Here is a 27157-nt window from a genome sequence, read left to right as displayed (position 1 = left end):
CTTGAGCTAATTCCATTTCTTTCCCCGTTTGTTGCTTGTAGTGTTTTCACTGTCGTATTTTGGGTGGGTTAATCTAACAGTATGAAGCTGTTGGGGGTTAACAGTTGCTTATGGTGTGTGCACTCCAGTTACGAGGGGGAGATGTGCACACTGGAACTGTGTGAGGTTGCTCGACCAGAAAAGCCTCAAGCCCCTGAAAGGTGCCGCTTTCACCACGTGTTTTCTAGGCTGGCAGTCCGTTCAGAGAGCCTCTGATCAAGTTCCTGACCCGCCACCCCTCACAGACCGTGGAGCTGTTCATGATGGAAGCCACGCTGAATGACCCCCAGTGGAGCAGGATGTTCATGGTGGGAGCCTGGGCCGGGGTCGGGGGCCCTGCTGGTGCTCGACAGTCTGAAACTTGTATTTCACTCCTCAGTGTCCTGGCTTTAGTTTTCTCTCATGTATTTAAATATTAGAAACATGGTTGTGCATGTCAAGAGCTCAAGTCCAGGAATCCCTCTCTGTAGGATTTTGGTGGTGGTAACAAATGAATGAGCTGCTAGGATTATGGAAATCATAAAGTGTGATTAATGTCTAAAAAGCACTTTTTAAAGAGGGTGCTTACAGTGATTTCTTTCTTTTTCTTTTCTTTTTTTCTTTTTTTTGCCTGCCTCAGGAGATTTGGGGAGAACCTTAGAGTTTATATCATTTCAACATTTTGTGGGTTTCGATTAGCTTAAAACAGGTGTTTTGTGTTGTTTTCAGAGTTTTTTAAAACACAAAGATGCCAGACCTCTCCGAGATGTGCTGGCGGCTAACCCCAACCGGTTCATCACGCTGCTGCTGCCCGGTGGCACCCAGACAGCCGTGCGCCCCGGCTCGCCCAGCACCAGCACCCTGCGCCTGGACCTGCAGTTCCAGGCCATCAAGGTAGCGCGGCTCTCATCTCAGACGTTTAGTCGCGCCATGGGGAGAACCCTGTCAGCGTCCTCACTGTCTTCTCTCCGACAGATCATCAGTATCATAGTTAAAAACGACGACTCCTGGCTGGCCAATCAGCACTCTCTGGTGAGCCAGCTGAGACGCGTGTGGGTCAGCGACACCTTTCAGGAAAGACACCGGAAGGAGAACATGGCGGCCACCAACTGGAAGGAGCCCAAGCTGCTGGCCTACTGTCTGCTGAATTACTGCAAGTGGGTGCATCTGGGTGCTCTGCACCAAGTGCCTCCTCTCCCTGATAAGCCTTCTCCCTGAGCCGTGATCGCTGGGTTCACTGCATGTGTGTCATCACGTTTGTTGTAGATGATGGGCTGTAACTCTGAGCTGCTTAAAAGCAAGTCGAACGTCATACACAGTTTTGAAATTTGCCGTAGTTTAACCTGCCTTCTTATTTTGACCCTTCAGAAGGAATTATGGAGACATAGAATTGCTGTTCCAGCTGCTCCGGGCCTTCACTGGTCGTTTCCTCTGCAACATGACGTTCTTAAAAGAGTACATGGAGGAAGAGATTCCCAAAAATTACAGCATCGCTCAAAAACGTGCCCTGTTTTTTCGCTTCGTGGACTTCAATGACCCCAACTTCGGAGATGAACTGAAAGCCAAGGTGGGTCCCACTGTTATTTCGGGAAAAGCCGTGGAGTTTGAGCTCATTTTCTGGAGTCAAGGGCACTACTTGTGTTCTGCTCTCTCTCCTCGTCTGGGCCATGTACGAGGAAAGTTGCATTGTTGAGAAATGTAAGGCAGGTCCAGCCGTGAACCAGTGTTGACTAGTAGTTCGTTAGTTCCCTTGTTTTCATTAAACAACTTGTTTGGGGTGAGAAGAGTGCACCAGGCCAACGCCTCTTTTCCTCAGTTTTGTTTTTTTTTTTAATTTATTAATTAATTAATTTATTTATTTTATTGGCTGTGTTGGGTCTTTGTTGCTGCACACAGGCTTTCTCTAGTTGCGGTGAGCGGGCACCACTCTTCGTTGTGGTGAGCTGGCTTCTCATTGCGGTGGCCTCTCGTTGCAGAGCACGGGCTGTAGGTGTGTGGGCTTCAGTAGTTGTGGCACATGGGCTTAATAGTTGTGGCTCACGGGCTCTAGAGTGCAGGCTCAATAGTTGTGGCGCACGGGCTTAGTTGCTCTGTGGCATGTGGTATCTTCCTGGGGCAGGGATCGAACCCGTGTCCCCTGCATTGGCAGGCGGATTCTTACCCACTGCGCCACCTAGGAAGTCCCTTTCCTCGGTTTTTTTAACCTACCTTTACGGTTGCCATTTTATTAAAAGACAAGATTGTCAGCTGCGCCTTTGGTTGCGGTCTAAGTTGGTGGTGTAGCGTGACCAAGCTGGCGGTTCTGCTGCCTAGTGAGAGAGAGAGTGAGAGAGAGAGTGAGCGAGCGAGCGAGCAAGCATGGCTTTGTTTTCCTTCTCCTTCACTGTAAAATTTTCTTGTAGGTTCTGCAGCATATCTTGAATCCTGCTTTCTTATACAGCTTTGAGAAGGGAGAAGGAGAGCAGCTCTTAGGACCTCCCAATCCAGAAGGCGATAACCCGGAGAGCATCACCAGTGTGTTTATAACCAAGGTGACACCACTAACCATGCATTGGCCTGAAAAGTAACTTGGGAGATGTGTGTGAGTGTGATGGGTTCATTGAAATAAACTTATTTCTCTAAGGCTTTTATTTTTCATGATTGCATTAATTTATAGCAGAGCATTATAATTCTTACTAGTGAATTTATTAAGGCATCCTCCCTGTGGAATGAATTATCTTTTCCACATTAATCAATTCCATTGAGAGACAGAATATACCTCGGTGAAGATTCAGATATCACAGTTGTTTTCTAGAAACCTCTGTTGCTGGTCAGTAGAGTTTTCACAGTCTGTTTTTGTCTTCAGCTTTGCAAAAGAATCACTAAAAGCCAGTGAGAATGTTAGACTAGATCCAGTTGTCACTGTGACCCTTTGCTGCCAAGTTCGTGAAACGTTGTTGTGGCAGCAGGACGTCTGAAGTTAGCTCGGGGCTCAGCACTTTTACAATAGTGTTTGCAGTTTGCACTAGTGAGGCTTTTGGAGTCAAGTGTTCGCTTAAGAAATGCCTGCACTGTTTCCCACGGTGCCTCGGCCGTCCTCCACAGTTAGGCTGTTGAACTTCACCAGCAGATGTTGAGTTTGCCTCGAGCTTACTGGACTGAGTGTTCGTGCGAGGGTGGCGGTGGAGTGCCGGGCGCCGTGGGCATTCCCCGTCTCGGCACGGCGTCCGTGGAGTACTGTTCTCAGGAAGGACACACTGGTTTCCTCACCACTCCGTCCTGGGGTCCAGGCAGAGGGAGTGCTGTTCACGCTGACGGGTTGCTGGGCTTTCCATAGTCTTTGTCCATTAAGATGGGCCTCCTTCCTGCAGTGTGAACCCCACCCTTCTGTGGGAGTGAGAGCTGAGCCCAAGGAATTACTTTCGGTCTGCATACTGATATTTGCCTTATTCTGGGCAGCTGTGGGGGGTTGGTGACCCGGACGCAGCCTCTCTCCCTTGCGCTGCCTTCTCTAGGCTGTGTCCTCGGGGCCAGACACTGCCGACCCGGCGTGTGTGAGGAGCCGGGATCTCGAGTAGCAGTGAGGATAAACGGTGCTGGGCAGGCCGGTGCCCCTGGGGAGGGGCCACCGTGAAGCAGCACGTCCAGGGGAGAAGGGGACGTAGGGGCTAAAGGGACCTGCTGAAAACACAGTTGCTGAGGAAGACGTCAGTCTGGCAGGTGTTCTGCAAGAGGTGGTTAGGGTGCTTACTGGGTCATGTGGTCAGCATGCTTGACTCAGTAGAGACGTGTAGCATGTCCCTCACGGTGCACTTTTTTCTTATATTCATGAAACACGTGTAAACCCCTATCCGATACTTGACTGCGTAGGAAAGTAAAACAGTTTTCTTAAAAAAGGAGATTTTTTGGGTAGGTAACATTTTCTGATCATAATGCTAAAAAATAAGGACAAGTTAATTAATGGTTGACTAGGAAAAAAAAAATCTCAGTTACTTGGAAATTAAGAAACTCAGTACTGAATCACCTTGCATGGAAGAGCTAGTATTCCTTTTCTACGTCAAACCCTCTTGTCCATTGCATTCTGACTTCTAAGCCTACCCCTTTTTTCAACATTAAATTCATCGAGTTTGTGATCTGTATATAAAAGGAAAACTGATGTGACGTCTCTGAGTCCATCATTGTAAAGCTTAATATTATGTGTATATATATATATAGAGAGAGAGAGAGTGTGTGTGTGTGTGTGTGTGTGTGTGTTAAGGCTTAGCCTTGTCGAGCAGCCCTCCGCAGGTAACATTCAGGAGCAGCGTCCACCCTTGTGCTCCTCCCCCCCCCCCAGGTCCTGGACCCCGAGAAGCAGGCAGACATGCTGGACTCGCTGCGCATCTACCTGCTGCAGTTCGCCACGCTGCTGGTGGAGCACGCGCCACACCACATCCACGACAACAACAAGAACCGCAACAGCAAGCTGCGCCGCCTCATGACCTTCGCGTGGCCCTGCCTGCTCTCCAAGGCCTGCGTGGACCCCGCCTGCAAGTACAGCGGGCACTTGCTGCTGGCCCACATCATCGCCAAGTTTGCGATACACAAGAAGATCGTCCTACAGGTACGCGGCTCCCTTCCATCTGCCCGCACCGCGACCCGCCTGGGACTGCCGGTGCGCACACGCACATGCGCTGCTCCTGAGTACGCACACGCGCACAGTCTCCTTCCCTACGTGCTCTTTCCCAGTACATTTAAAAATGCTCCTCTGCCGTCTTTATATGACTGTGAAACCTCCACGATGATTCATTCCCGCCCTCCCTCCCCATTCCTGCTCTGCCTGCCTTGCTTTTTCTTTATATATATAAATTTATTTATTTATTTTACTTTTTTTTTTTTTTTTTGGCTGCATTGGGTCTTCGTTGCTGCGTGTGGGGTTTCTCTAGTTGTGGCAAGTGAGAGCTACTCTTCACTGCGGTGCACGGGCTTCTCATTGCAGTGGCTTCTCTTGTTGCAGAGCATGGGCTCTAGGCGAGCGGGCTTCAGTAGAGCGCAGGCTCAATATTTGTGGCTCACGGGCTTAGTTGCTCCGTGGCATGTGGTGTCTTCCTGGACCAGGGCTCGAACCCGTGTCCGCTGCATTGGCAGGTGGATTCTTAACCACTGCACCACCAGGAAAGCCCCTACCTTGCTTTTGAAACAAGACAGTGTCTGCTTTGTCCCCCTCACACTCCTCTACTCATTCTATGAAAATGTTTTGTCAAGGGCCCCGGCCCACACCTTAGCTGAAGACAGACAGCAGGCACCCTTGCACCCTCGTCTCTGAACCCCTCTCGGGGTTGATGGTCTGAATGAAGCACATGTTCCCTGTACTGCCCAGGGGGTTAGGCTTTGATGTCAGGCAGCCTGGGTTCAGGTTTCGTTTCTTCCACTCATGAGTTCTGTGACTCTGACTGAGTTTGTCACTGTCTCTATGTAAGAATTAAACACAGTCATACACTTGAGTGCTCAGCCTGTCTGTCCTGTTAAGCACCTGGTGAGTGCTGGCTCATCCTGTCCTGTGAGTCACTTTTTTTTCGTATAACTTATTTTATTTATCTGTTTATTTATTTATTTACTTTATTGGCTGTGTTGGGTCTTTTTTGCTGTGCGCAGGCTTTTTTTTTTTTAGTTGCAGTGAGTGGGGCCTACTCTTCATTGTGGTGCGCAGGCTCCTCATTGCCGTGGCTTCTCTTGTTGCAGAGCATGGGCTCTAGGCATGTGGGCTTCAGTAGTTGCAGCACATGGGCTCAATAGTTGTGGCTCACGGGCTCTAAAGTACAGGTTCAATAGTTGTGGCACACGGGCTTAGTTGCTCCACGGCATGTGGGATCTTCCTGGAGCAGGACTCGAACCCATGTCCCCTGCATTGGCAGGCAGATTCTTAACCATTGTGCCACCTAGGAAGCCCCTGTGAGTCACTCTTGATTCTTTGCTCTGGCCACTCCCTCTTGGGAACTTCTCTGGGCCAGAGACCCCAGGGACATCTGTGACACCCTGCTCTTCTCCCAGGCTGCAGGCTCGGCAAGTCTTGTCGTATCCTGTCCCCGTCCTGTTCCGTCCACCCTCGGTGCCCGCAGGCTGGGCTGTGTTCCCATCACTTCGACTTCCATCAGGGTTTCACTTGAACTAACCCAGGACTGCCTCTGAGAGGGGCCCCTTTCCCTCCGTTTTCTTTCCTGGGGCCGGAGTGAAATGTTCGGTATCCCTCCACCGACTTTCCACTGGTCACACTGCAGGAGCTGTTCGCTCCACCTAGGTCCCCACGGGCACGTGACAGGTGCTCAGAAAGTGTTAGAGCAGACGTATTCATTGATCAAAACTGAATGGAAGAGAAAGTAACTACTTCGTTCTTTCCTAAAAGAGAGCCCTAAGGAATTTTTTTAAATTGTTTTGCAGAAATATCATGCCTTAGTTCTACATGATTGCTTTTACCTTGTTTCTTAAAGCCTTAAAATTCTGTCAATATTTCTGTCCTGTCTTAGGTTTTTCATAGTCTTCTCAAGGCCCATGCAATGGAAGCCCGAGCGATTGTTAGGCAGGCAATGGCCATTCTGACTCCGGCGGTGCCTGCCCGGATGGAGGACGGGCACCAGATGCTGACCCACTGGACGAGGAAGATCATCGTGGAGGAGGGGCACACCGTCCCGCAGCTGGTCCACATCCTGCATTTGATAGTGCAGCACTTCAAGGTGTGTAGGAGGTGCTGTAGGTCAGTGTAGGCTGCTTCAGAGCAGGTACACTCTCGGGCTTTTGCTTTCAAGTCTTGCCTGTCTCATCTTCTGCAGTGGTAAGGTGGTCGTGCATCTTTCGGGGAAGGTAGTTCTGACCCATTGATTAGTATGGGTGTGTGTATGGCCTTATCAGCATGGAAATTGCTGTAGTTTAGAGAATATGTCCCAGGTATATGCTTTTTTTCTGAGATGGCATTTTTCTTGTTGACCTTTGAAGAGCAAGGGTTTGAACTGTGTGGGTCCAGTTATACGCAGATATTTTTCAAAAAATACGTACTACAGTTACACAATCTGTGCTTGGTTGAATCTGTGGATGCGGAACCACGGATAGAGAGGGCTGACCGTAAAATTTATACTAGTGTTTGTGACTCTGTGAAGGGTGGGTGCCCTGACCCCCGTGCTGTTCAAGGGTCAGCTGTACTCAGTTATCCGTGAGCACAGATGAGCTGTTGCTCTGAGGTGGGAGGTAGGCGCCATCAACTCTAGGTTTTGGTAACTTGGCTTGACGGGGTTACTGGCACCTCCTTCTCTGTAAACAGATCACCCCCTTTGTTGGATTTATTTATATTTAGACGTTGTAGATTTTGGGTAAAGTTGAGAAAGGATTGAATTGAAAGCTACTTCTTTTACAGCCAGCTCTTTTAGAATTGGGAATTTGCATCTTGGCACGGCTGACTTTTATGACATGAAGTCAGAAGTTTAATCCATGTGACTAGACTTGCCCACCTGAAGAGAGTTCAGTGTTTCAGCATTTTCTAAAGATGGTCCTGAAAGGCTGAAACCTGCTCATGTTGGGACTCTGGGGGTGGGGGGATAAGCAGCCATCGGAAAGGCGATGAGAATGACTGTGCTTGAGTTACGGCTCAGGGCTCTGGAGCAGGCGGTGGGGTCGTGTGTGTGGGGCTGAGGCAGGTTGCCTGTGTGTGTGTGTGCGCGGATGTGCTTGCCGGGGTGGCGTGTGGCGTTCCTGGAGTGACCCAGCCCGTGCCCGCAGGTGTACTACCCGGTGCGCCACCACCTGGTGCAGCACATGGTCAGCGCCATGCAGAGGCTGGGCTTCACGCCCAGCGTCACCATCGAGCAGCGGCGGCTGGCCGTGGACCTGTCGGAAGTCGTCATCAAGTGGGAGCTGCAGAGGATCAAGGACCAGCAGGTAGGGCGTCAGCCCCGCTGGTCTTCCCTGACTGTGTTCCTTAGGCCTCTCCCTAGAGTGCAGTCAGGAGAGTCACATGTGGGTGTGTTTCTTTCAGCCGGATTCAGACATGGACCCAAATTCAAGTGGAGAAGGCGTCAACTCCGTGTCATCTTCCATTAAAAGGGGCCTGTCAGTGGACTCCGCGCAGGAAGTGAAACGCTTCAGGACAGCGACGGGAGCCATCAGTGCAGTAAGAGCCCGCCCACAGGCCGCGTGTGCCTGCTTTCACGGGTGCATTTATCCATCGAGCTTTGAGTGTGGGCCAAGTGCCCAGCGCCGGCCTGCAGGACAGCTGGGAGAGGCTGTGCCCACAGCCCGGCTTCCTGGGCCTCACACCCTTTCAGTCGCGCACACCGGACCCCGTCCTTTGTCCGTGGCTGCTTCGCATGTCCGCCGTTTGCAGATACCACCCCTGCCGGGGGTGTCCCTGGTGCCCAGGACGAGGTCTGCCCCGGGGAGGAGGGCCGCGAGCAGTTAGGAGCCGCACTGCTGAGAACTGTCTTCCTGTCGTCTCAGGTGTTCGGGCGCAGCCAGTCCCTGCCGGGCGCTGACTCCCTCCTTGCCAAGCCCATCGACAAGCAGCACACGGACACCGTGGTGAACTTCCTCATTCGCGTGGCCTGTCAGGTGTGGTATCTGCGTGTTGCAGGCTAGGGATCCTTCCGAACAAAGGCTGCTTGGTAGACCCCAGTGAGTTTGACGGTCTGTGATGGTTTAGGCAGAACTAGACAAACCAAGGTCTGAGAGCTAGTTTTGTCCCTTTCATACCAAATTCCATTTGTTCATGACATGCTGATATTTCTGAAATCTGCCTGTGTTTTATAATAGGATTTTAAAAAACAGTGTTTTCCAGCAGTGATAAAATGATGGCATATCTTACAATGAGCAGCATGTTGGTGTTGGCAGAACACGGCAGTTCAGTGGTCTTGGGCGAATGATGTGACTTCCGAGTTACCTGCTCCATAGTGGTGTTGGGTTGATCCAACGCACATACGTTACGGACAACATTAGTAATTCAGATGCTTTGTAACTCGCATTTGTTTACCATTCACATCAATAATATATTTTCATGCAGTTGTTGGGAATCCATTTCTGAAAATTTTCATTTTTGTATTTTAAAAAAACCTTGTAAATGAAATTTCCCTTATAGTTTTTATAATTATTAAAAAATAGTGTATCTTGCAACACTATCGAGGCTCTCCAAGCACTGAAAACAGTACTAAGCTGTTCAGCTGATCCTTTCTCACGTGCTGCAGCGTGCTGGGCGCGGCCGGGGAGGCCCAGCCGGGAGGACCTCGGGGAGCCTGCTGGGCTAATCGATGAATCACACGAATGAGTGCAAGTCACCACTGTCCCACTGGGAGGAGGGGGGCCCCAGGGGGAGCAGAGGTGGCAGAGTTGAGGCAGGAGAGGAGGTGGGCAGGAGGTGGAGTGCTGGGGCAGGAGGGCGTGGGCCAGATGACGGTGAACCTGTGCAGGGAAACTCGGGGGCTTGAGCGTGAGTGACCTTCCAGGTTAACGACAACACCAACACAGCGGGGTCTCCTGGAGAGGTGCTGTCCCGCCGGTGTGTGACTCTTCTGAAGACGGCCTTGCGACCGGACATGTGGTCCAAGTCGGAGCTCAAACTGCAGTGGTTCGACAAGCTGCTGATGAGCGTGGTAGGTGCGAGGGCCTGGGGCAGGCGGGCCGCCAACCCTGATCTCCGTGCTTGCGGCGGTCATGGCCCCTTCCGCCCCTCCTCTGGCCACTGGCTAATGAGGAGGGCCTGTCATGCCCTGAAAACGATTTTAAAGCTTCAGCTCTCACTTCCATCCCAGGGAGAGTTAGGAGTCTTGAAAACAGAGTAGTTCTCTTGCCTTTCACAGACTCATTTCTTAAACCCACCTACCAGCTGATGTGGAATAAACATTTTTAGTTGACTTACGCAACAACCTTTAAAATTAAGTTGAATTTTTAAAACAGCTTGAATGATGGACATAGCACTGTATAGTCAGGTAATAAGAGACAGCCCCAAATGCTGATTATGTAGTAGATTTGTTCGTGGTTTTTGTTTCTGTAGAGACCATGATCCTGTAATTTTCCAGAGGTTCCCGACGCTATTCTCTTGCCGTATCCATGTCATTACCAGGGTGTGGTTCCGTTTGTCTAGTTCTGTGGTGGAAGCTTTCGGTCTCAGGATTATAAAACCTACTGCAAGCGCTTGTACTCTCTGCTGTAAAGATTAGCGTCGTCGCTCAAGTGTTTTGAAGGGGTACACAGGTTACCTGTGGTATGGAGAACAGTAGGGTAGTTGGCCCTCTGAGTGTGCAGCACGTGCTTTGATTCAAGCCTCATGCTTAAGTTCTAGATTATCTGCAGGTTTCTTTCCTCTTTTTCTTTTTGAAAGGTCAAATTATTTTGCCATCAAAGGTAGTCACACTTGACTCAAGCTCAGCCCCGTCACAGGCTGGCGTTTTCCAAGAGCCAGGAGTCTGCGCACACTGGCTTCCTGCCTCTCCCCACAGTCCGCCTCGCCGCAGCGCGCACACAGGGCATCTGCAGCTGCAGACACGTGGCATAGAGCCGCGCTCAGTCCTCACTGTAAACCTCGTGCTGTGTTTCCTGCTTTATTCTGTTTCTTTCTTTTAATGCTGACAATCTGTTAGATTGATTTCATGATACACAGTTTCAAAGCTACTTCCTTTTGGAAGGATATTTGTATTTTAATTAAAAATATGAGAGGAGAAAAGCAAAAATCATTACAATAATTGCCTTTTTAAACCAGACTTTAGTGATTTTCAAAGTTTTAGTACTATGTAATGTTGAATTTTAATATTTTTCATGAGCTTTTAAAAGGAAGCTTGGCTAAATGTTTAAAGCAAGTTTATTAAAAGGAAGATTATGAAATCCTACTGTGTTAATAAAATGTGGTGGTCATTTGTATGTCTGATGTGTTCATTCTTCAGTGGTTGTTAATTTCATTTCCCAGCTCCCATTGGCACGTGGTTTTCATTTTGCTTGGTTTCTGTTTCTGTAATTCACTGTACTGTTTATCTCACCCGTGTGTGACTTGTGTCCTCCATCAGGAGCAGCCCAATCAAGTGAACTACGGAAACATCTGCACAGGGTTGGAAGTACTGAGCTTCTTGCTGACCGTCCTGCAGTCCCCAGCCATCCTGAGCAGCTTCAAGCCCCTGCAGCGTGGAATCGCGGCCTGCATGACGTGCGGAAACACCAAAGTGTTACGAGCCGTCCACAGCCTCCTCTCACGCCTCATGAGTATTTTCCCAACGGAGCCAAGTATGTGACCTTTGCCACTGGCACCTTTCTTTCTGAGTGGGTGGGTGGGCACAGAGCTTGTTACCTGAGAACGCTCACCCTCCGGTCACTGTACGCAGCATTTTATTATCCTGTTTTCCTTCGTACCTTCAAACTTTCTTTTAAAAAAAGTTGATGTAAAAACTTCACGGTAGCAGTCTTTGTATTACGTTTTTTGTTAGCTTTGGAAATACAGGTTTTTTGCATAGGAGAATATTACCGTTTCCATAAGGTATTTTTTTTAATTAATTAATTAATTTATTTTATTGGCTGTGTTGGGTCTTTTTTGCTGTGTGCGGGCTTTCTTTTTAGTTGCGGTGAGTGGGGGATACTATTCGTTGTGTTGCGCGGGCTCCTCATTGCCATGGCTTCTCTTTTTGCGGAGCACGGGCTCTAGGCGCATGGGCTTCAGTAGCTGCAGCACATGGGCTCAATAGTTGTGGCTCACGGGCTCTAAAGTGCAGGCTCAGTAGTTGTGGCGCATGGGCTTAGTTGCTCCGCGGCATGTGCGATCTTCCTAGAGCAGGAATCGAACCCGTGTCCCCTGCATTGGCAGGCGGATTCTCAATCACTGTGCCACCTAGGAAGCCCTCCATAAGGTATTAAAAGAAAGTTAGGTTAAAGCAGTTTCTCAAATGTCGAACAGCTGACAAGATAGAATTTTGGCATCTTATAAGTAAATGTCTTCAGGCGAGGCTCGGTGGCATGAAAGGTGGGCACTGAGCTCCGTAAACTGGGAACCACTTGTCCTGCAGTGAGAGGTGCCTGTGCCAGTCCCTGCAGGTGTCGGACAGCCACGTTCAGTGCTGGCCTGAGGAGAGTCAGCGTCCCAGAGCCTGGCGGGGCCCGCAAGCCGGACCCCAGAGCCCAGGTTCCTGCTTCTGTTTCAGGCACTTCTAGCGTGGCTTCCAAGTACGAGGAGCTGGAGTGCCTCTACGCAGCCGTGGGCAAGGTCATCTACGAGGGCCTCACCAACTACGAGAAGGCCACCAGTGCCAACCCCTCCCAGCTCTTTGGTGAGTGTGTGTCCATCGTGCTTTTCCCAGTGCGGTCCAGCCGGGCACCCGTCTCTGCTTGCTGGACAAGCTTTCCTTTTGGGAAGGGCGCAGGGTGTTGGGGGAAGCTTCGAGCTGATGCATTGTTGAGGGTGCACGCGGTGGCCAGGTGCACAGAAGGCCACGGTCCCCTGGGGTCTTGGAGGTGAATGACCCCTCACCCCACCCAACAGCAGAGCTTTCTCCCGCCTCAACCTCAGATGCAGGTGTCCCCAAACCTCAGGTTGTTTAAGGAGGAACCGTGTAGGCTGTTATGCAGCATTTACCGCCGACTCCTGAACAAGGCAGGGCTTGGGCGCCGACCCTGTGCAGGTGAAAGTCTTGCGAGTTACAGTCGGCCCGCTGTGTGCTTTACATGGCTCCTCCGTGCCTGCAGCCCCGCACCCACAGAGCCAGCCGACCGTGGATCACGTGGCGCTGTAGTGTTTACTGTCGACAGAAGCTGAGTGTACGTGGACTCACATGGTTCAAACGTGATGTTTAAGGGTCAGCTGTAATGTTGACATTTGGGATTAACCTGTACTTTTGTCAGAAATGGTACATTTTTGTCTAGAACGTTTTTTAATGTTTTAAATAGTACGTTTTTGTGAATTACTCAATTTTTAAAAAATATTTATTTACTTATTCGGCTGCGTTGGGTCTGAGGTGCGGCGCGTTGGGTCTTTTCGTTGCCTCTCTCAGGCTTCTCTCTAGTTGCGGCGTGTGGGCTCTGTAGCCCCCACGGCGTGCGGCATCCTAGTTCCCGGACCAGGGATCGAACCTGCATCCCCTGCATTGGAAGGCGGATTCTTAACCACTGGACCACCAGGGAGGTCCTCCAGGATTTACTCAGTTAAACACCTGGCACTCTCCCTCTCAGGGACCCTGATGATCCTCAAGTCCGCCTGCAGCAACAACCCGAGCTACATAGACAGGCTGATCTCCGTCTTCATGCGCTCCCTGCAGAAGATGGTCCGCGAGCACCTGAGCCCGCAGGCCGCCTCGGGCAGCACAGAAGCAGCCTCAGGTAACAGGCGCGGTCCCCGTGTTTCTCCCTGAGGCGACACCTGAGTGGTGCGGCTGTGATTGGATTCGGAAGCCAGCACGGGTGCCTGTTGTTTCTGTGCCATTCCTTATCATTTGCTCTTAACAGAGAGGTTCTAAGCATTTCATTTACAACCAAAATAAGACTCATTTTTGAAATGAACTGCTTTTAAAATTTGTGAACATAAGAATGGAGAAACTTGAGGAACATTCACCACTAGATGAGAGAGTTACCTAACGATTGTGCTGTAAAACAGAGATTGCTTTATCAGAGCTGTTATTTCTGAAGAAGAGTTAAGTTGCAGGTTGCAGACCTGAGCTGTGAGCCCCAGGAATCGGGTGACATGGTGGTGTGGGCAGGGAGCTGCAGTTGTCACTCTGCCAGATGCCCCTCAAAGCCCCAGTGCCAGGCATGTGTCTCCAGGGCTTGGCTGTACACGGGGTTACCTGCCCTGGTCCTGTCAGCTCCCTCGTCCCCTCCCCCGTGAGGAGGCTCTTAGAGGGCCCCCCTGGCAAGGCGGCGTGGTCAGAGAGCAACGAGGCACTTCACAGCCCGGAGCTCTAGTTGCTGCAGAAAATATTTTGGGGCGGAAAGAGGCAGAATCCAGCGTGCCACGCGGTGTGGGTGGGTGGTTGCCTGCCGAGGCAGGTAGGTCACGATGGTTGGGCTCTTTCTCCGCATGACAGGAACTAGTGAGCTGGTGATGTTGAGCCTGGAGCTGGTGAAGACGCGCCTGGCTGTGATGAGCATGGAGATGCGCAAGAACTTCATCCAAGCCATCCTGACATCCCTCATCGAGAAGTCCCCCGACGCCAAGATCCTCCGGGCCGTGGTCAAAATTGTGGAAGAATGGGTTAAAAATAATTCCCCGATGGCAGCCAATCAGGTGAGCTGGGAAGAGGGGCTCTGCTCTGGCCAGGTGACCTTCCTGTGCAAGTAAAAGGAAATTCAGGCGTGGCTAAGCTCTTCTGCAAGTTCTCAAGCTAAACGTATTTTTTTTCCAATATTTGCATTCACAGGATCTTTCCTTAAGATGGATATTTCTCACTGTGCTTAACAGATTTTAAACAGAAACTTGAAGTAACTGGTCACTTATCTTAATGCGGTTTTACTTCTGTTAAAATGTTAAGTGAACCTTGCTTGTTAGTCTTCTGTGGTGGTGAAGTTACGCCAAAAATAACGATGGGGGACTCTTCTTTAATTTAGTAAGGTGCTTGCAAACTTCTCATTTTTTTAGTTTAGTTGCTCTCTCTCCAAAGTGAGCTGTAGCCCCTAGGAAAATAATGTTGGCACCTGTCTTGATCTTAAGCATCCAGAGAACCATTTGGAAACGATCTTAGTTTACCTGACAAGACTGTAGGAGCTTGAAAATTAGAGCAGATGGCTGAGATACTCTTGAACGTGTCTTTTCTCAAACAGAAATAATTGACCTTTTCTTTTAAAAAAACAAATTCGCGCAGACACCTACACTCCGGGAGAAGTCCGTTTTGCTTGTGAAAATGATGACCTACATAGAAAAGCGTTTCCCAGAAGACCTTGAACTAAATGCCCAGTTTTTAGACCTCGTTAACTACGTCTACAGGTAATCACAGCACTTAATCGACTGTTGCCTGTGTCAGGCCCCCAGTGTGATCTCTGACCGGCCAGGAATGTGACTCTTTAATCTTCTTGCTATGTTCAAATTTTAAATGTTCATTTGAATACTGAAGCGCATAACATACTTTGGCATCATTAACGAGCCTTCTGCTCAGATGCTGCATCAGCCCAGGACTGTTTGGAACACACGCTTGGTCTTCGTGGTGGCTTTTCGGAAAGCTGGTGTCCTCTTGTTCACTGCTTGTTTGCGTACGGCCTGAGGAGTCCCCTGTCCGGCGTAGCGCTGCTCTCTCAGTTGTTGATCCTTCGATTCCAGGGATGAGACGTTGTCGGGCAGCGAGCTGACTGCGAAACTCGAGCCTGCCTTTCTCTCTGGGCTGCGCTGTGCCCAGCCGCTCATCAGGGCCAAGTTTTTCGAGGTTTTCGACAACTCTATGAAGCGTCGCGTCTATGAGCGCCTGCTCTACGTGACCTGCTCCCAGAATTGGGAGGCCATGGGGAACCACTTCTGGATCAAGCAGTGCATTGAGGTAGGACAGGCCCAGCTCACAGTCTGTGTGTGGGGTGGGGGTGTGCCCGGGGCCAGTTGTCTACACACACAAAGATGACTCAGACATCTCCACCGCAGAACTGCTTTAATCTCTAGTAGGAAGGAAAAAGACTTAACGCAGGAAGGTAGAGCAGCCAGGCCAGACCAGCCTGGCAGCACTGTGGGCTCTGACCCCTTAGCACAGGGGACCAGAGTGCTGGATGAGGGCCTGCAGGAGCGGTCAGGCCGTTTCAGTGGACGGCAAGTCACATGGTCTCTGATGTTTCTAACAGGATTGCAGTCTGACTTCTAACTTCATTCTTTGGATTAATCGCCAACGTACTGTACCAGGCAGCCTAGGTTTCCCAAAGCAGGTTACCTGTGCTGTGCAAATGGGTTACCAGACCACTTCGTCTAACAAGACGAGGTTGTGACGTCCTCTCTGAGGGAGAAGAAGGGAGTGTGGCACTGGGTTTCAGTAAGAGCTTGCTGGCTTATGTCCATCAGCGCTGAGTCAGCTTGTGGAAGCAGGTGGGTTTGAGAAGAGTACGTTGAGATGAGTTAGGAAGTTGTGTCCGGGCGGGAGGTGACGGCTGCCTAGGTGTTCAGGAGGTGACACCGGCAGGACCTAGGGATGTGGGTGGGAGATGAGAGAGACAGGACAATGGGTGGATGGAGCTAAGGCAGCTGTGATGCATGTGGTAGGGAGAGAGATGCTGAGCTTCCGCTTAGACACGGAGTCGGGGGGTACCTGAGTGGGGACACTGGGAGAGAGGTCCAGGCTCCTGTCTAAGCCGGGGGTGGGTGTAGAGCGCGCCGGGGGTGGTCCGCATGTGCTGGTCGAGGCAGCTCAGGGTTCACAGGGTCCACACCTGAGCCCCAGGCACGCGTCTCAGGTTTGTCTCCTCTCCCACAAACCCCTCCAGCTCCTCTTGGCCGTGTGCGAGAAGAGTGCGCCCATTGGGACCAGCTGCCAGGGCGCCATGCTGCCATCCATCACCAACGTCATCAGCCTGGCCGACAGCCACGACCGCGCGGCCTTCGCCATGGTCACGCACGTCAAGCAGGAGCCCCGGGAGCGGGAGAACAGCGAGTCCAAGGAGGAGGTAAAGCCCGGTGCACGGTGCCGCCTTGTCACAGCAGGGCTCCGTCCCTGCGCAGAGATTTTATAGCAGCCTTCGAATTTTGGGGGGGCAAGAGCAGTGTGTTAAAACCTGCTCTCACGGGCCGCCCGCTGTGACACTCCAGGGTCTCCACCCAGGCCTGGCAGGGGCGGCTGGGAGCCCAGATCTGACCGGCAAGGCTGAGCCGGGGTCCCGAGGGGCGTCAGAACTCCATGTGGAGCGGCTGACACCACTCCAGGCGTCGCTCTGTAAGCTGTTTCCTTCCGGTGGTTGGCCCTGGGAAGCAGGGTCTGTCTGGAGGATTGGGTGTTAGAAGACAGCCACTCAGTGTTGAAGGAGGAGGGTACCCTCTGCTCTAAAAGGGGTAGTTTGTACCCTCTCCTGTATGTGAAACTCCACTTATGTTATTAGCAAATAAGAAATTAAAATTTTCTTCACGTAGCAATCACTAACCACTAGTTCACTTGGTGATAGGATCTTTTTTGTCATTCTGCATGAGATCAGTGGGCCGCTCTGAAGTGATCCCTGTGTGTTTTCAGGGGCATACAGTAAATGGTCCATAATGTGACTTAGAGCCTAGTCTGATGGTTGGATTTTGACTGTGACTTCCCAGAAAATTGAGACAGAAATAAGGTTCATTCCTTTTGGGAAATGAGTTGGTGTAAAACACCACGCCAGCAAGATCCTGTGCGTTGGTCCTGACAGTATTCTTATCTGGATGAGCAAGGCAGCCCAGCAGCTGGGTTGCATTTTGAGAAGTGGCAGGCTATAATTCCTAATGATCTTTATATCATTTTTTCTGTTTAAACTTGTAATTTCTTTTTAACTTTCCTTGCCATAATCCAAACACAAAAGCAAAATGGTGACGTGTTTATAGTGTCATGTACGAAAGAGGGCTTGGTCTGGTGTAGTTTAATCTGCTTGTTGTTTATGTTAAAATTCAAGATTGTTTAAGTAATTAAAAACTCGCAGGAAGCTAATTTACTTGCCAAAAGTGTAACAGGAATTTATAGGAGTTGTGGTTGTTGATTTTCTTCAGTTGACCTTTTGGTTTTGCATGTTTGTTTTTTAGGACGTAGAGATAGATATTGAACTCGCTCCTGGAGATCAGACCAGCACGCCCAAAACCAAAGAACTCTCTGAAAAGGACATTGGAAACCAGCTGCACATGTTAACCAACAGACATGACAAATTCCTTGACACGCTCCGGGAGGTGAAGGTCTGTGCACGTGGCGGGTGGTGGTGATTCTCCCCCGCCCCTGAGTACTGTGAGCAGTCCGTGAACCCACGGACCCCCCTTCGTGGCTCGAGGTGAACACTTCTGTCGGCAGGTGCGTGGCCACTGAGAGCTTTGGCCTCTGCTTCACTGACTTGCAGCCAAGAGTCACCTGACGCCCTGCCCGGGGAGGGGAGCAGCCACGTGGGGTCAGCCAGGCTCGTTTCATCATGGCCTTCCTCATGGGCCAGCCTGAGTAGCAAATGAGGGGTATTCTTCACTAAAATGTATTCTCCCGTTTTCCTTGGAACATTTGTATCCTTGGTTTGTGCATTTTTAACAGAGACATGGGTGTGAGAGTAAGTTCCCTTCTTGACCTGCTGTTGGGTGAAAGGACAGCGTGATCGTGACATGTGTGTCTCTGTCATGGGCGGCAGGGCCCCTGGAGGGCTGGTGAACCGGTGCTGAGCCCCTCTGCGCGGCTGCCCAGTGCCGCATGGGGAGGTGGGCTGCAAGCAGCCAGAAACCTGGCTGTTTGTAAGAAATTTGTAACAACAGAGCCGTGGACAAAGTCGACTGCATCTGTGGATTTGATTCGCCCTCTGGTCCCCTGGTTTCCACCTCCGGCCCCATTCCTAAGGGGTTCTGGTTTAGTCCCGTCCATTCCAGGCGCCTCTCCCTCTCCTGTTGCGGTCAGTTGCAGAGACACTGACCTTGCACGGCTCTCGATTTGTTCTTCAGAATCCCCCCCGTGGGCACTAGCTGTGCCCCTGCGCGCTGCTTCTGCTCCCCTTTACGTCTGCAGCCGCCTCTGCGTTGACGGCACCTGTGTGCCTCCCGCTTGAGCTTTCAGCGTCAACACTGGGCTCATCCTTCTCAGATGTGGTGGCATCAGTGATATCAGGAAATGCCCTTGAAAGTTAAAAATGCAGGCATGTCTCCAAGGAGCCCCTTACGCACGGCCGGGCTCAGCTGCTAAGCGCACCAGGGGTCTGTGGTGCTCAGAATCTGCGTTTCACTTCAGCATGACATTCGTTCAGGTCTTTGAAAGTTGGGAGTGGAGGAGCGTGTGGTAAAGTGGGGCAGTAGTGTTTCCTGAGCAAGGATGCGTGAGGCACCTGCGTGGCAAGAGTTGTATTTTAGCGTCAGCCTGTGCCTGCTACACCGCTCTTTCCTCTCCGCAGACTGGAGCCCTGCTGGGCGCCTTCGTCCAGCTGTGCCACATCTCCACCACGCTGGCCGAAAAGACGTGGGTCCAGCTTTTCCCCAGGTTGTGGAAAATTCTGTCCGACAGACAGCAGCATGTGAGTTTGTTTTTTAAATCCTCTTTTGAAAAATGTAGCTTTAGCTTTTGATAAGTATTTGTGAAAGAAAATCTTGATTGTTTCAAAGGCTGAGGAAACTAGTATTATCCAAGAGTGAGTTATCAAAAATACCCCAGGTGCTGAGTGAGAGTAAAGATGTGCTGATTTCTGCACGAGACCCAGGTCCCCCGCTCTTGGCTTTCAGGCTCTGGCAGGCGAGATCAGCCCGTTCCTGTGCAGCGGCAGCCACCAGGTGCAGCGGGACTGCCAGCCCAGTGCCCTCAACTGCTTCGTGGAGGCCATGTCCCAGTGCGTCCCTCCCATCCCCATCCGGCCCTGTGTGCTCAAGTACCTGGGGAAGACCCACAACCTCTGGTTCCGCTCCACCCTGATGCTGGAGCACCAGGCCTTCGAGAAAGGGCTGAGCCTGCAGGTTAAGCCCAAGCAGACAACGGAGTTTTACGAGCAGGAGAGCATCACTCCGCCTCAGCAGGTGAGGTCTCACCTCGGCTTGTTGCTGGTGACCTTGTGGTCCCAGGAATGTCTCCATCCACAGTGGTTTTAAATTAAGTCCCATGAAGTCGCTTTGTTGAAAAATAAAATTGAAAAGTTGCTGTTGTGGGCACTCAGAAGCTGTGGTCTGCTTCAGGAGATTCTGGATTCCCTGGCTGAGCTTTACTCTCTGTTGCAAGAGGAGGACATGTGGGCAGGCTTGTGGCAGAAGCGCTGCAAGTACTCAGAGACAGCAACGGCCATCGCCTACGAGCAGCACGGGTTCTTCGAGCAGGTAGCGCCGCTGGCGGGGTGTCCGGGTCACATGGGTGGTGAAAGGTGTTTATTAGTATGTTCTCAAGTCAGTTCACGTCTAAATAAGAGGTTTACTGTTTCCTTTGAAGCGTTTATTTTATCTACGTAAAGGCTCTTTGATTAAAGTCTCAATTTTAGAGAAACATACATATGTGACATGAACATCTTTAAAGCTCAGTCCTGAATCCTTTACTGTTAGTTGCTAATGTGGAAGCTGTTTATCTGCAGTCGGTGGTCCTGTTGGAAATGGTAGGTGGATTGTGTTCGGTGTGAGGTTTTAATCCTTGGGCCTGTCCTTTCGCTGTAGTGTGTGTGGGTCAATGTCACAGATATGGTCGCAGCCCCGTGTAGGACACTGAGCCACAGAAACTCCAGAGGCAGAGGCACAGGCTGTGGCCCCTGCTCTCATCGCTGATGGATGGAGAAATGAACCCGGGGTCTGGGCGGTCTGCCTCTCCTTCTGTCTGTGTGGGGAATTACGCACCTTCTCCTCCACTGTCTTCTGTCCTCTGAATGGAGAATTTGGGGTGTCAGGTGACCTTAGAAAAGAGCATGAGACACCCCTGGGTCTGGGATCCAACTCACCCTAAATAACTGAGCAGCGGTCGTGCAAAAGTTTCTAGTTAAACAGCACTTTGAAAGCAGTTTAACCTTTTCAGGCACAAGAATCATATGAAAAGGCAATGGACAAAGCCAAGAAAGAACATGAGAGGAGTAACGCCTCCCCTGCTATTTTCCCGGAGTACCAGCTGTGGGAGGACCACTGGATTCGGTAAGCTGAACAGTGACCTGTTCAAGAATCAGTTACGGAAACCAGTGAAAAGTCTGAAATTTTCTCATGGTGTTTCTCAGAGCGAGCTTTGCTACTTTCTTTATGGCCCCTTGAGGAAAAGAACAAACAAAAACCTACAGCAGCGTTTAGAGTCTCATGTAATGCAGAGAGTGTTGGAGAAACAGTAATGACTCCTGCCTCCTGCAGCTCCGGAGCTCTGCGCCCTGTGCTACGGGGGCTGCGGTGCTTGCTACTCAGGGCACCTCAGGTCCCACACAAGCCTGCCTTTCTCTGTGTGGGGAAAAAAGCTTCCTTTCTGTGTGTTGAAAATGACTGAAAGTCCTGTCTGCTGGTGTGGTCCCTGAGCTTTGGCCCTGCATCCCTGGTCTCTAGGTGCTCCAAGGAATTGAACCAGTGGGAAGCCTTGACGGAGTATGGCCAGTCCAAAGGTCACATCAACCCTTACTTGGTCCTGGAGTGTGCTTGGCGGGTGTCCAACTGGACCGCCATGAAGGAGGCACTGGTGCAGGTGAGACGCCCCCCCCACCCCCCCACCGCAGTCAGTGACTCATCGATGCTCAGGTTACAGTCTTCCCAGCCACGTGAGGCCTGTTTGCCAAAGCTGCGAGTCTGGAGATTTCCCTTCACTTACAACAAGCTGGCATTTGGGCAGATGAAAGATTGCTCTTGGGAGGCAGGAGTTATTTTTGGTTGTCACGAACACCTTTCCTGAACTCGAGTTAAATTATAACTTCCGTATTAGTTCATTATTCAGTTACAGTAATAAGTGTCAGGTAGAGACCTTGGACTCTGTGACAAAACAATAACGTCTGGAGAAATTTGGAAGAACAGGCAGTTTTGCAGGTGGGTTTGTTGGCAGAAGCTCTGCAGGAGTGAGTACAGCAGCCCAGGGCCTGACGCACTAGTTGCTGTCAGTAAGTGTGTTACATGAAAACAGTATCACATGCAAAGCATGTCTTGTGTTATGGAAGTGGTGATAGTGCAATGCAAGAGAAGTTGCATCAGTAACTTGGTTGAGTTCCACATTTTCAAAAATTAAACTCCGTCCAGAGGAATTTACTGCATGATGGGAGAGCGGGCACAGAGGTACAGTTTTCTTTATCACATGCGGAAGCCTCTGTTGGGGCATCAGAAGCTGTGGTGTCAGACACTGCAGCTCTGTTGTCTGAATCCCACATCATCACCATCACCATCCTCACCGCCACCATCACGGCCACCGCCACCACCACAGTCACCACCATGACCACCACTGCCACCACCACAGTCACCACCATCACCACCGCCGCCACCACCATCGCCTTGGATGGCCCATGGGTGCAGCTGCTCTTGCTGCTCTGTATTTGTTCCTGCACCTGAACCTTCTGTGATTTTCTCCCTTGGCTGTTTTTCTTTGCTGCTGCTCCTCAGTTTTTGACCTTTTCTATGCGGTGTCAGCGTTACAGGTTTTAGGAGTTTACACTGTTGTCCGGTTCTCACCTTCTCCCTTTACCTAGTAGGGGTTTATTTACAGTTACATCAGTGCTTTTTCTTTCTTAATGTGGAGACTCAAAAGCACATTGAGATTATAGGCCACTTTGTTTGAAAGAATTAACCTAAAATTTTAACTTGTACTATGGCTACCATGTTTATTTCATTACTACTGCTGCTTTTAAACAAAATGCAGGAGATTGAAGAACTGAAATAGTTACAAGCTGCTAACTGCAGCGTTGACTGTAGAGCCCAGGGTCTGGACTTCCAGGTTGGGGTCTGGGAGATGGCTCGTCTGATGCAGAGAGTGTGCAGTGCTCTGAGAAGTGACCGATCACTTGTGGAGGTAAACAGAAATAAAGGTTTTGCTGGCAGGTTGCATTTACAGTTAATTGTTCTTTCTTTATTCTGATGAACATTCTGCTCTATTTTATATCAATATAAAAATATTCCTAATGTTCTCTTTTTCTCCTTTGCAAGATTTCACTTATTTTTATCATACTGTCCACAGGTCTGACAAGTGAATTTCTTCTTTTACAAATTCTTGGTTATTTTCCCCAAATTTTGAGGCACTTACTGGTTAGAAAAAGCTCAAAGTATATTAATAAGCACTCTGAGTAATCTGCAGTAAATTAACTTCAAATGGTCTTGATAGTACTAAATTATTTACTCATTTGCCAGTATTTAAAAGAAAAAAAATCAAATTTTCTTTTTCCTCCTGTGTCTTGTGATCATGGGGCTTCTTGTAGTCGTACATTTCTTGATTTGATTTAATAAATGGAGTAATTTTTTTCATTGGAGGAAAAATTAGAAGAGATGCCTTTTCTTAATGTTACAGAGGGTGGGTGTGATTGACAAAAGCCTATCTTATGTAGTGTTTAAGTCCAGAAGATGAGAGGTTTTAGGTGTAATTCTAGAGGATCATGTAGGAAGCAGAAGCAGATGTGTTCACGTGTTTGCCTCCCTGAATTTCTTCATGATGGGATTACTGAGGACTAGGAGGGGCCATGGGTGTGACTGTGCTCTGACAAAGGTCACAGAAAACAAGGCCAGGTGTCATGTCAGCCATTACTGTTACCACCACTGCTCTTACATCCTGCTGACAGCGAGCAGCGTGGCACTAAGACGTGTAATTTCTGTCCTTACTTCCCAGGTAAATGTGTTACCTTGTTACAGCAAGTCCTTCAACAGAGATAGCCTTTCATCTTATACCCAGAGATTGTTTTTGAAAAGACTTTAATTTACATTTTAAAAAGTGCTCTGTAAGAAGCTGATAAGATGCAGTGAGATCTAGTGCCTTCTTTAGAAGGTTGTAGGCAAACACAGGGGCTTTTTCCAGGGCACACCTGGAGCCTCCACCTGGATGTAGGCCAAGGGGAGGAAATGGGATGGCTCTGGGCTCCATCTGCTTCATCAGTAGGTCTGATAACCAAGATATGAGAAATCTGGAGGAAGTTTTATAGTAGATAATAAAGCAGGTTTTGGGGTTTTTTTATTAGACATTTTATTAACTCTAGTGACACCAACATCTTGAACTTTCCTTAACATCATTGTTAGAAATAATGACAAAGTTCAAGAACACAAAATTCTGGAGGGAAAAGGATCCTCTGAAGCATGGCTTTTAAATGACAGTGAAATTTATGAACGTTCACTCATGTTCTTATAAACCTGAGTTGCTGCCTTCTGCTTCCTTATATGTGGAGCAAGTTAATTTCCCAGGGTGACATTGTGAATTGGAAACAACTCAAAATTATACTGATATTTATCAGACTGGTGATGGACATGTATTTAATCCTTTGAAAATTCACTGGCTGACTTCATAGGTTGTTCATCTGGTCTGTCATAAGTGTTGTTTTTCCCTTTTGTAACTACTAGTGATCTTAAAGTGAGGAGCCTGTGGCAAGCTTTCATCGCTATAGAGATTGGCCACTCGTTGGTCTTCAGCAAAGGAGAGTGTCAAGAAAAAAATCTAGCGCGTGGTGACTTCTCTAAAGAAAATGAGTGTCTGTTTATAGCTTAATTTCTGTTTATTGCTTTAACTGGCTACCCAAAAACTGACTTTACTTTTTGACTCTTTCCACTGAGAGGATGTATACCCATTGCTTCCTGTGTGATATTCTTCCACCACCAGGTAGAAGTAAGTTGTCCAAAGGAGATGGCGTGGAAGGTCAACATGTACCGTGGATACCTGGCTATCTGCCACCCCGAGGAGCAGCAGCTCAGCTTCATCGAGCGCCTGGTGGAAATGGCCAGCAGCTTGGCCATCCGTGAGTGGCGGCGGCTGCCCCACGTGGTGTCCCACGTGCACACGCCTCTTCTCCAGGTGGGTCCCCCACAGCAGAGCTCCTCCTGTCCACGAGCTGAGCTGAACGGGAGGGGAAACTCCTTCCACACGTCCTTTCCCGTTTAAACTCACCCTCGGTGAGAGGAGGGCCAGAGCCAGAATGGGGAGGACTGACACGTTGCTTCTCTTTTTTGAAGACATCCCTTGGGAGTGATGTTGATGGTTTCCATTTTTGCTTTAGGAATGTTCTTCAGTGCCCACTGTACCACCATCAGTGCGATGCCGCTGTTGAGTCCAAAAAGGTCTCATCCTCTGAGGCTCTTAGGGCTGCAGTTAAATAGACTGTGCCTTGGCTTCTTCGTGTCTCATCTTCTGACAGTTTGTTCCTCCACACAAGCCACCGTTCAGTGGCTCAGATCTAAAGGGCCTCTCCCCACATCCCCTCGCGCACGCTGCCTCTCTCCACGGAGCATACTTCTTCCCATCCTCCCGGCCCCATGAGCGTGCACATGCACAAACGCGCACGCACACGTGCACACGCACACGAGGGCCTGGGTCAGCTCTTGTCCTCATTCATCTCGTGCCTGGCACAGCAGCTTCTGGTGTAACTGAGGAAAACTAGAGGCCGATGTGAGAACAATAATTTAGAATGCTCATGTTTTTTTCCTCTTACAAGAGTAGTTTTGAGACTTAAACTGCTGTATTGATTTTTATAGTATAGTTTTTTTTATAGATTTTTTTAAATTATGTAGTTATTTATTAATATGCTTGGATTATCTTGTCTTCATCATTAATCGCTTTGATATTTTTCCTTTTTTGTATCTATTATTTTTGGCTTTTTCTCAAGGTGTGCACTAAAGTAATGTTATTTTGCAGATATATAACATTTCTAATCTAAGTTATTAAAATACTTTAAAGCTTTTTATTTAAAGTGGACTTTTTTCCTCCATATCATCTAAAAGTGCAAAGATGGGTTGCATGTTGTAGCTATGAGGAAAAAAGTTATTGCATGAACGTAGGAAAAGGTGTCAGTGCAGGGAATACTGTGAATGACTGGGTTTTATTGTGAATAACATAGTTGTGAATAACTGGAAACTATTGTGTAGTTATATATTCAAAGCATAGAGTTATAATATGCAGTATTTCGGACAGCCCTGATTCAGGTATTTTGGAAGTGAAATTAAAGGCAATTTCTCGGGACTTCCCTGGCATTCCAGTGGTTAAGACCTCACCTTCTAGTGCATGGGGTGCAGGTTCATTCCTGGTCAGGGAGCTGAGATCCCACACGCCTCATGGCCAAAAATCAAAACATGAAAAAAACAGAAGCAATATTGTAGCAAATTCAATAAAGACTTTAAAAATGATTAACATCAAAAAATCTTAAAAGGCAGTTTCTCTTCCACTGCTTTGGTCATGGTTGAAACTCAGTAGTTTGTTGATTAGTTTGGTCACAAAGCTGACTGCATTTAGAGAGATGATTTCCTCCTCCCAAAGGCACTGTCAAGCAGCACAGCTGAGAAATGTTACAGAAAGCAAAAGCAGTGCCCACAAGGATGATTTTGTGGAAACCATTTAACAACGTTTCAGTCTGATCATTTTGGTAGTTTTTCTTAAGTTTGGGGTCAGATTTATATAGAATTTGAGAAGGTGGAGAGGATGATTTAGAGAAGTATTTATTTTTAAAAACTTAAATGTAAGTACCTTTTGTCCAAATTTATAAATGTTAAAACAGTGCCTAAGTTTCTGAAAGATATGTATTTTGCACTACAGCTTGTGTCTCCCCCCTCCCCCAGCTACCACCCTCCAGTAAATCACCTCTGGAAAGAGTGTTGGTGCTTTTGCACAGCAGCTTTCCATCTTACTGATTGATGGACCCAGAGTTTTGATGGGGATTTTTTGTGGCACGTCTCTCCCTTTAGCCTGCTGAGAACATCAGTACTGGGTTCCTGCATCAGCCACTAGTCAGGAAGAAACAGTCTGAGTCCTATTGTGGAGGCAGTGACTTCGCTGTCACATTGTCCAGGGGAAGCAGAGAAAGGGCCTCTGAAGTTTTACTTTTTCATAAAAGCAGTGGGCACAATGGGGGGAATTGTCAAAACCAGCTTCTCACACTCTGACACTGAAAGATTTGCAGTAAGCCAAGGAGCATGTAAGAAAAACAGCCGTATTTCAGTAAGAACAGCGAACGTTGTGGCATTTCACTGTCCTGTTCCCATTACCCCCTCCCAGCTCTGCAGTAGACTTGAAAACCAACAGCCTCCCACCACAGTAGCTGTGACAGCCAGCAGCCTAGCAGCCACCAGTGGAGGGCAGAACAGATTTAGACGCCCCAAAAAACCCCGGCCCCAGAGAACTGGCACTACTTAACCAGCAGTGCAGCTCCTAGAGAAGCCCTGTTCACAGAGTTCGTCTCTGTTTGACCTGACTCAGAGCTCACTCAGTAGAGAAAGCCGTATCTGAAGGCATTCGTCAAAAGTAATCACTGGCAGTTGTTTAATGTCACGGCTGCCTGAGGCAGCAACACCAGTCAAAGCACGAGAGATACTGACCCAGGGACTTCCCTGGTGGCACAGTGGTTAAGAATCTGCCTGCCAGTGCAGGGGACACGGGTTTGATCTGTGGTCTGGGACGGTCCCACATGCCGCAGAGCCTGAGCACCACAACTACTGAGCCAGCACGGCAAGATAAGCCACCACAATGAGAAGTCCGCGCAC

At 49.2% G+C, this 27157-nt stretch overlaps 1 protein-coding gene across 8 annotated transcripts in view; it reads left to right on the top strand.

Annotated features, from left to right (window-relative positions):
• Window positions 1–27157, top strand: part of TRRAP (transformation/transcription domain associated protein) — a 105486-nt gene that overhangs the window by 55824 nt on the left and 22505 nt on the right. For all 8 annotated transcript variants that reach the window (XM_057748297.1, XM_057748292.1, XM_057748298.1 and 5 more), the window contains 25 exons: window positions 228–347; window positions 748–912; window positions 994–1175; window positions 1387–1585; window positions 2421–2549; window positions 4334–4600; window positions 6501–6707; window positions 7744–7902; window positions 8000–8134; window positions 8461–8571; window positions 9459–9605; window positions 11013–11226; window positions 12135–12260; window positions 13159–13305; window positions 14010–14209; window positions 14784–14905; window positions 15236–15449; window positions 16375–16554; window positions 17645–17791; window positions 18973–19092; window positions 19298–19585; window positions 19742–19879; window positions 20559–20671; window positions 21065–21200; window positions 24291–24482. In XM_057748297.1, the coding sequence (XP_057604280.1) occupies window positions 228–347; window positions 748–912; window positions 994–1175; window positions 1387–1585; window positions 2421–2549; window positions 4334–4600; window positions 6501–6707; window positions 7744–7902; window positions 8000–8134; window positions 8461–8571; window positions 9459–9605; window positions 11013–11226; window positions 12135–12260; window positions 13159–13305; window positions 14010–14209; window positions 14784–14905; window positions 15236–15449; window positions 16375–16554; window positions 17645–17791; window positions 18973–19092; window positions 19298–19585; window positions 19742–19879; window positions 20559–20671; window positions 21065–21200; window positions 24291–24482 (4158 nt within the window). The remainder of the gene's footprint in view (window positions 1–227; window positions 348–747; window positions 913–993; window positions 1176–1386; window positions 1586–2420; window positions 2550–4333; window positions 4601–6500; window positions 6708–7743; window positions 7903–7999; window positions 8135–8460; window positions 8572–9458; window positions 9606–11012; window positions 11227–12134; window positions 12261–13158; window positions 13306–14009; window positions 14210–14783; window positions 14906–15235; window positions 15450–16374; window positions 16555–17644; window positions 17792–18972; window positions 19093–19297; window positions 19586–19741; window positions 19880–20558; window positions 20672–21064; window positions 21201–24290; window positions 24483–27157) is intronic.

The sequence above is a fragment of the Hippopotamus amphibius genome, chromosome 9 (assembly GCF_030028045.1).
Source record: "Hippopotamus amphibius kiboko isolate mHipAmp2 chromosome 9, mHipAmp2.hap2, whole genome shotgun sequence".
Classification (NCBI taxonomy): Eukaryota; Metazoa; Chordata; class Mammalia; order Artiodactyla; family Hippopotamidae; genus Hippopotamus; species Hippopotamus amphibius.
The sequence above is the reverse complement of the archived record's forward strand: the minus strand, read 5'-3'. Positions and strand labels throughout refer to the sequence as shown.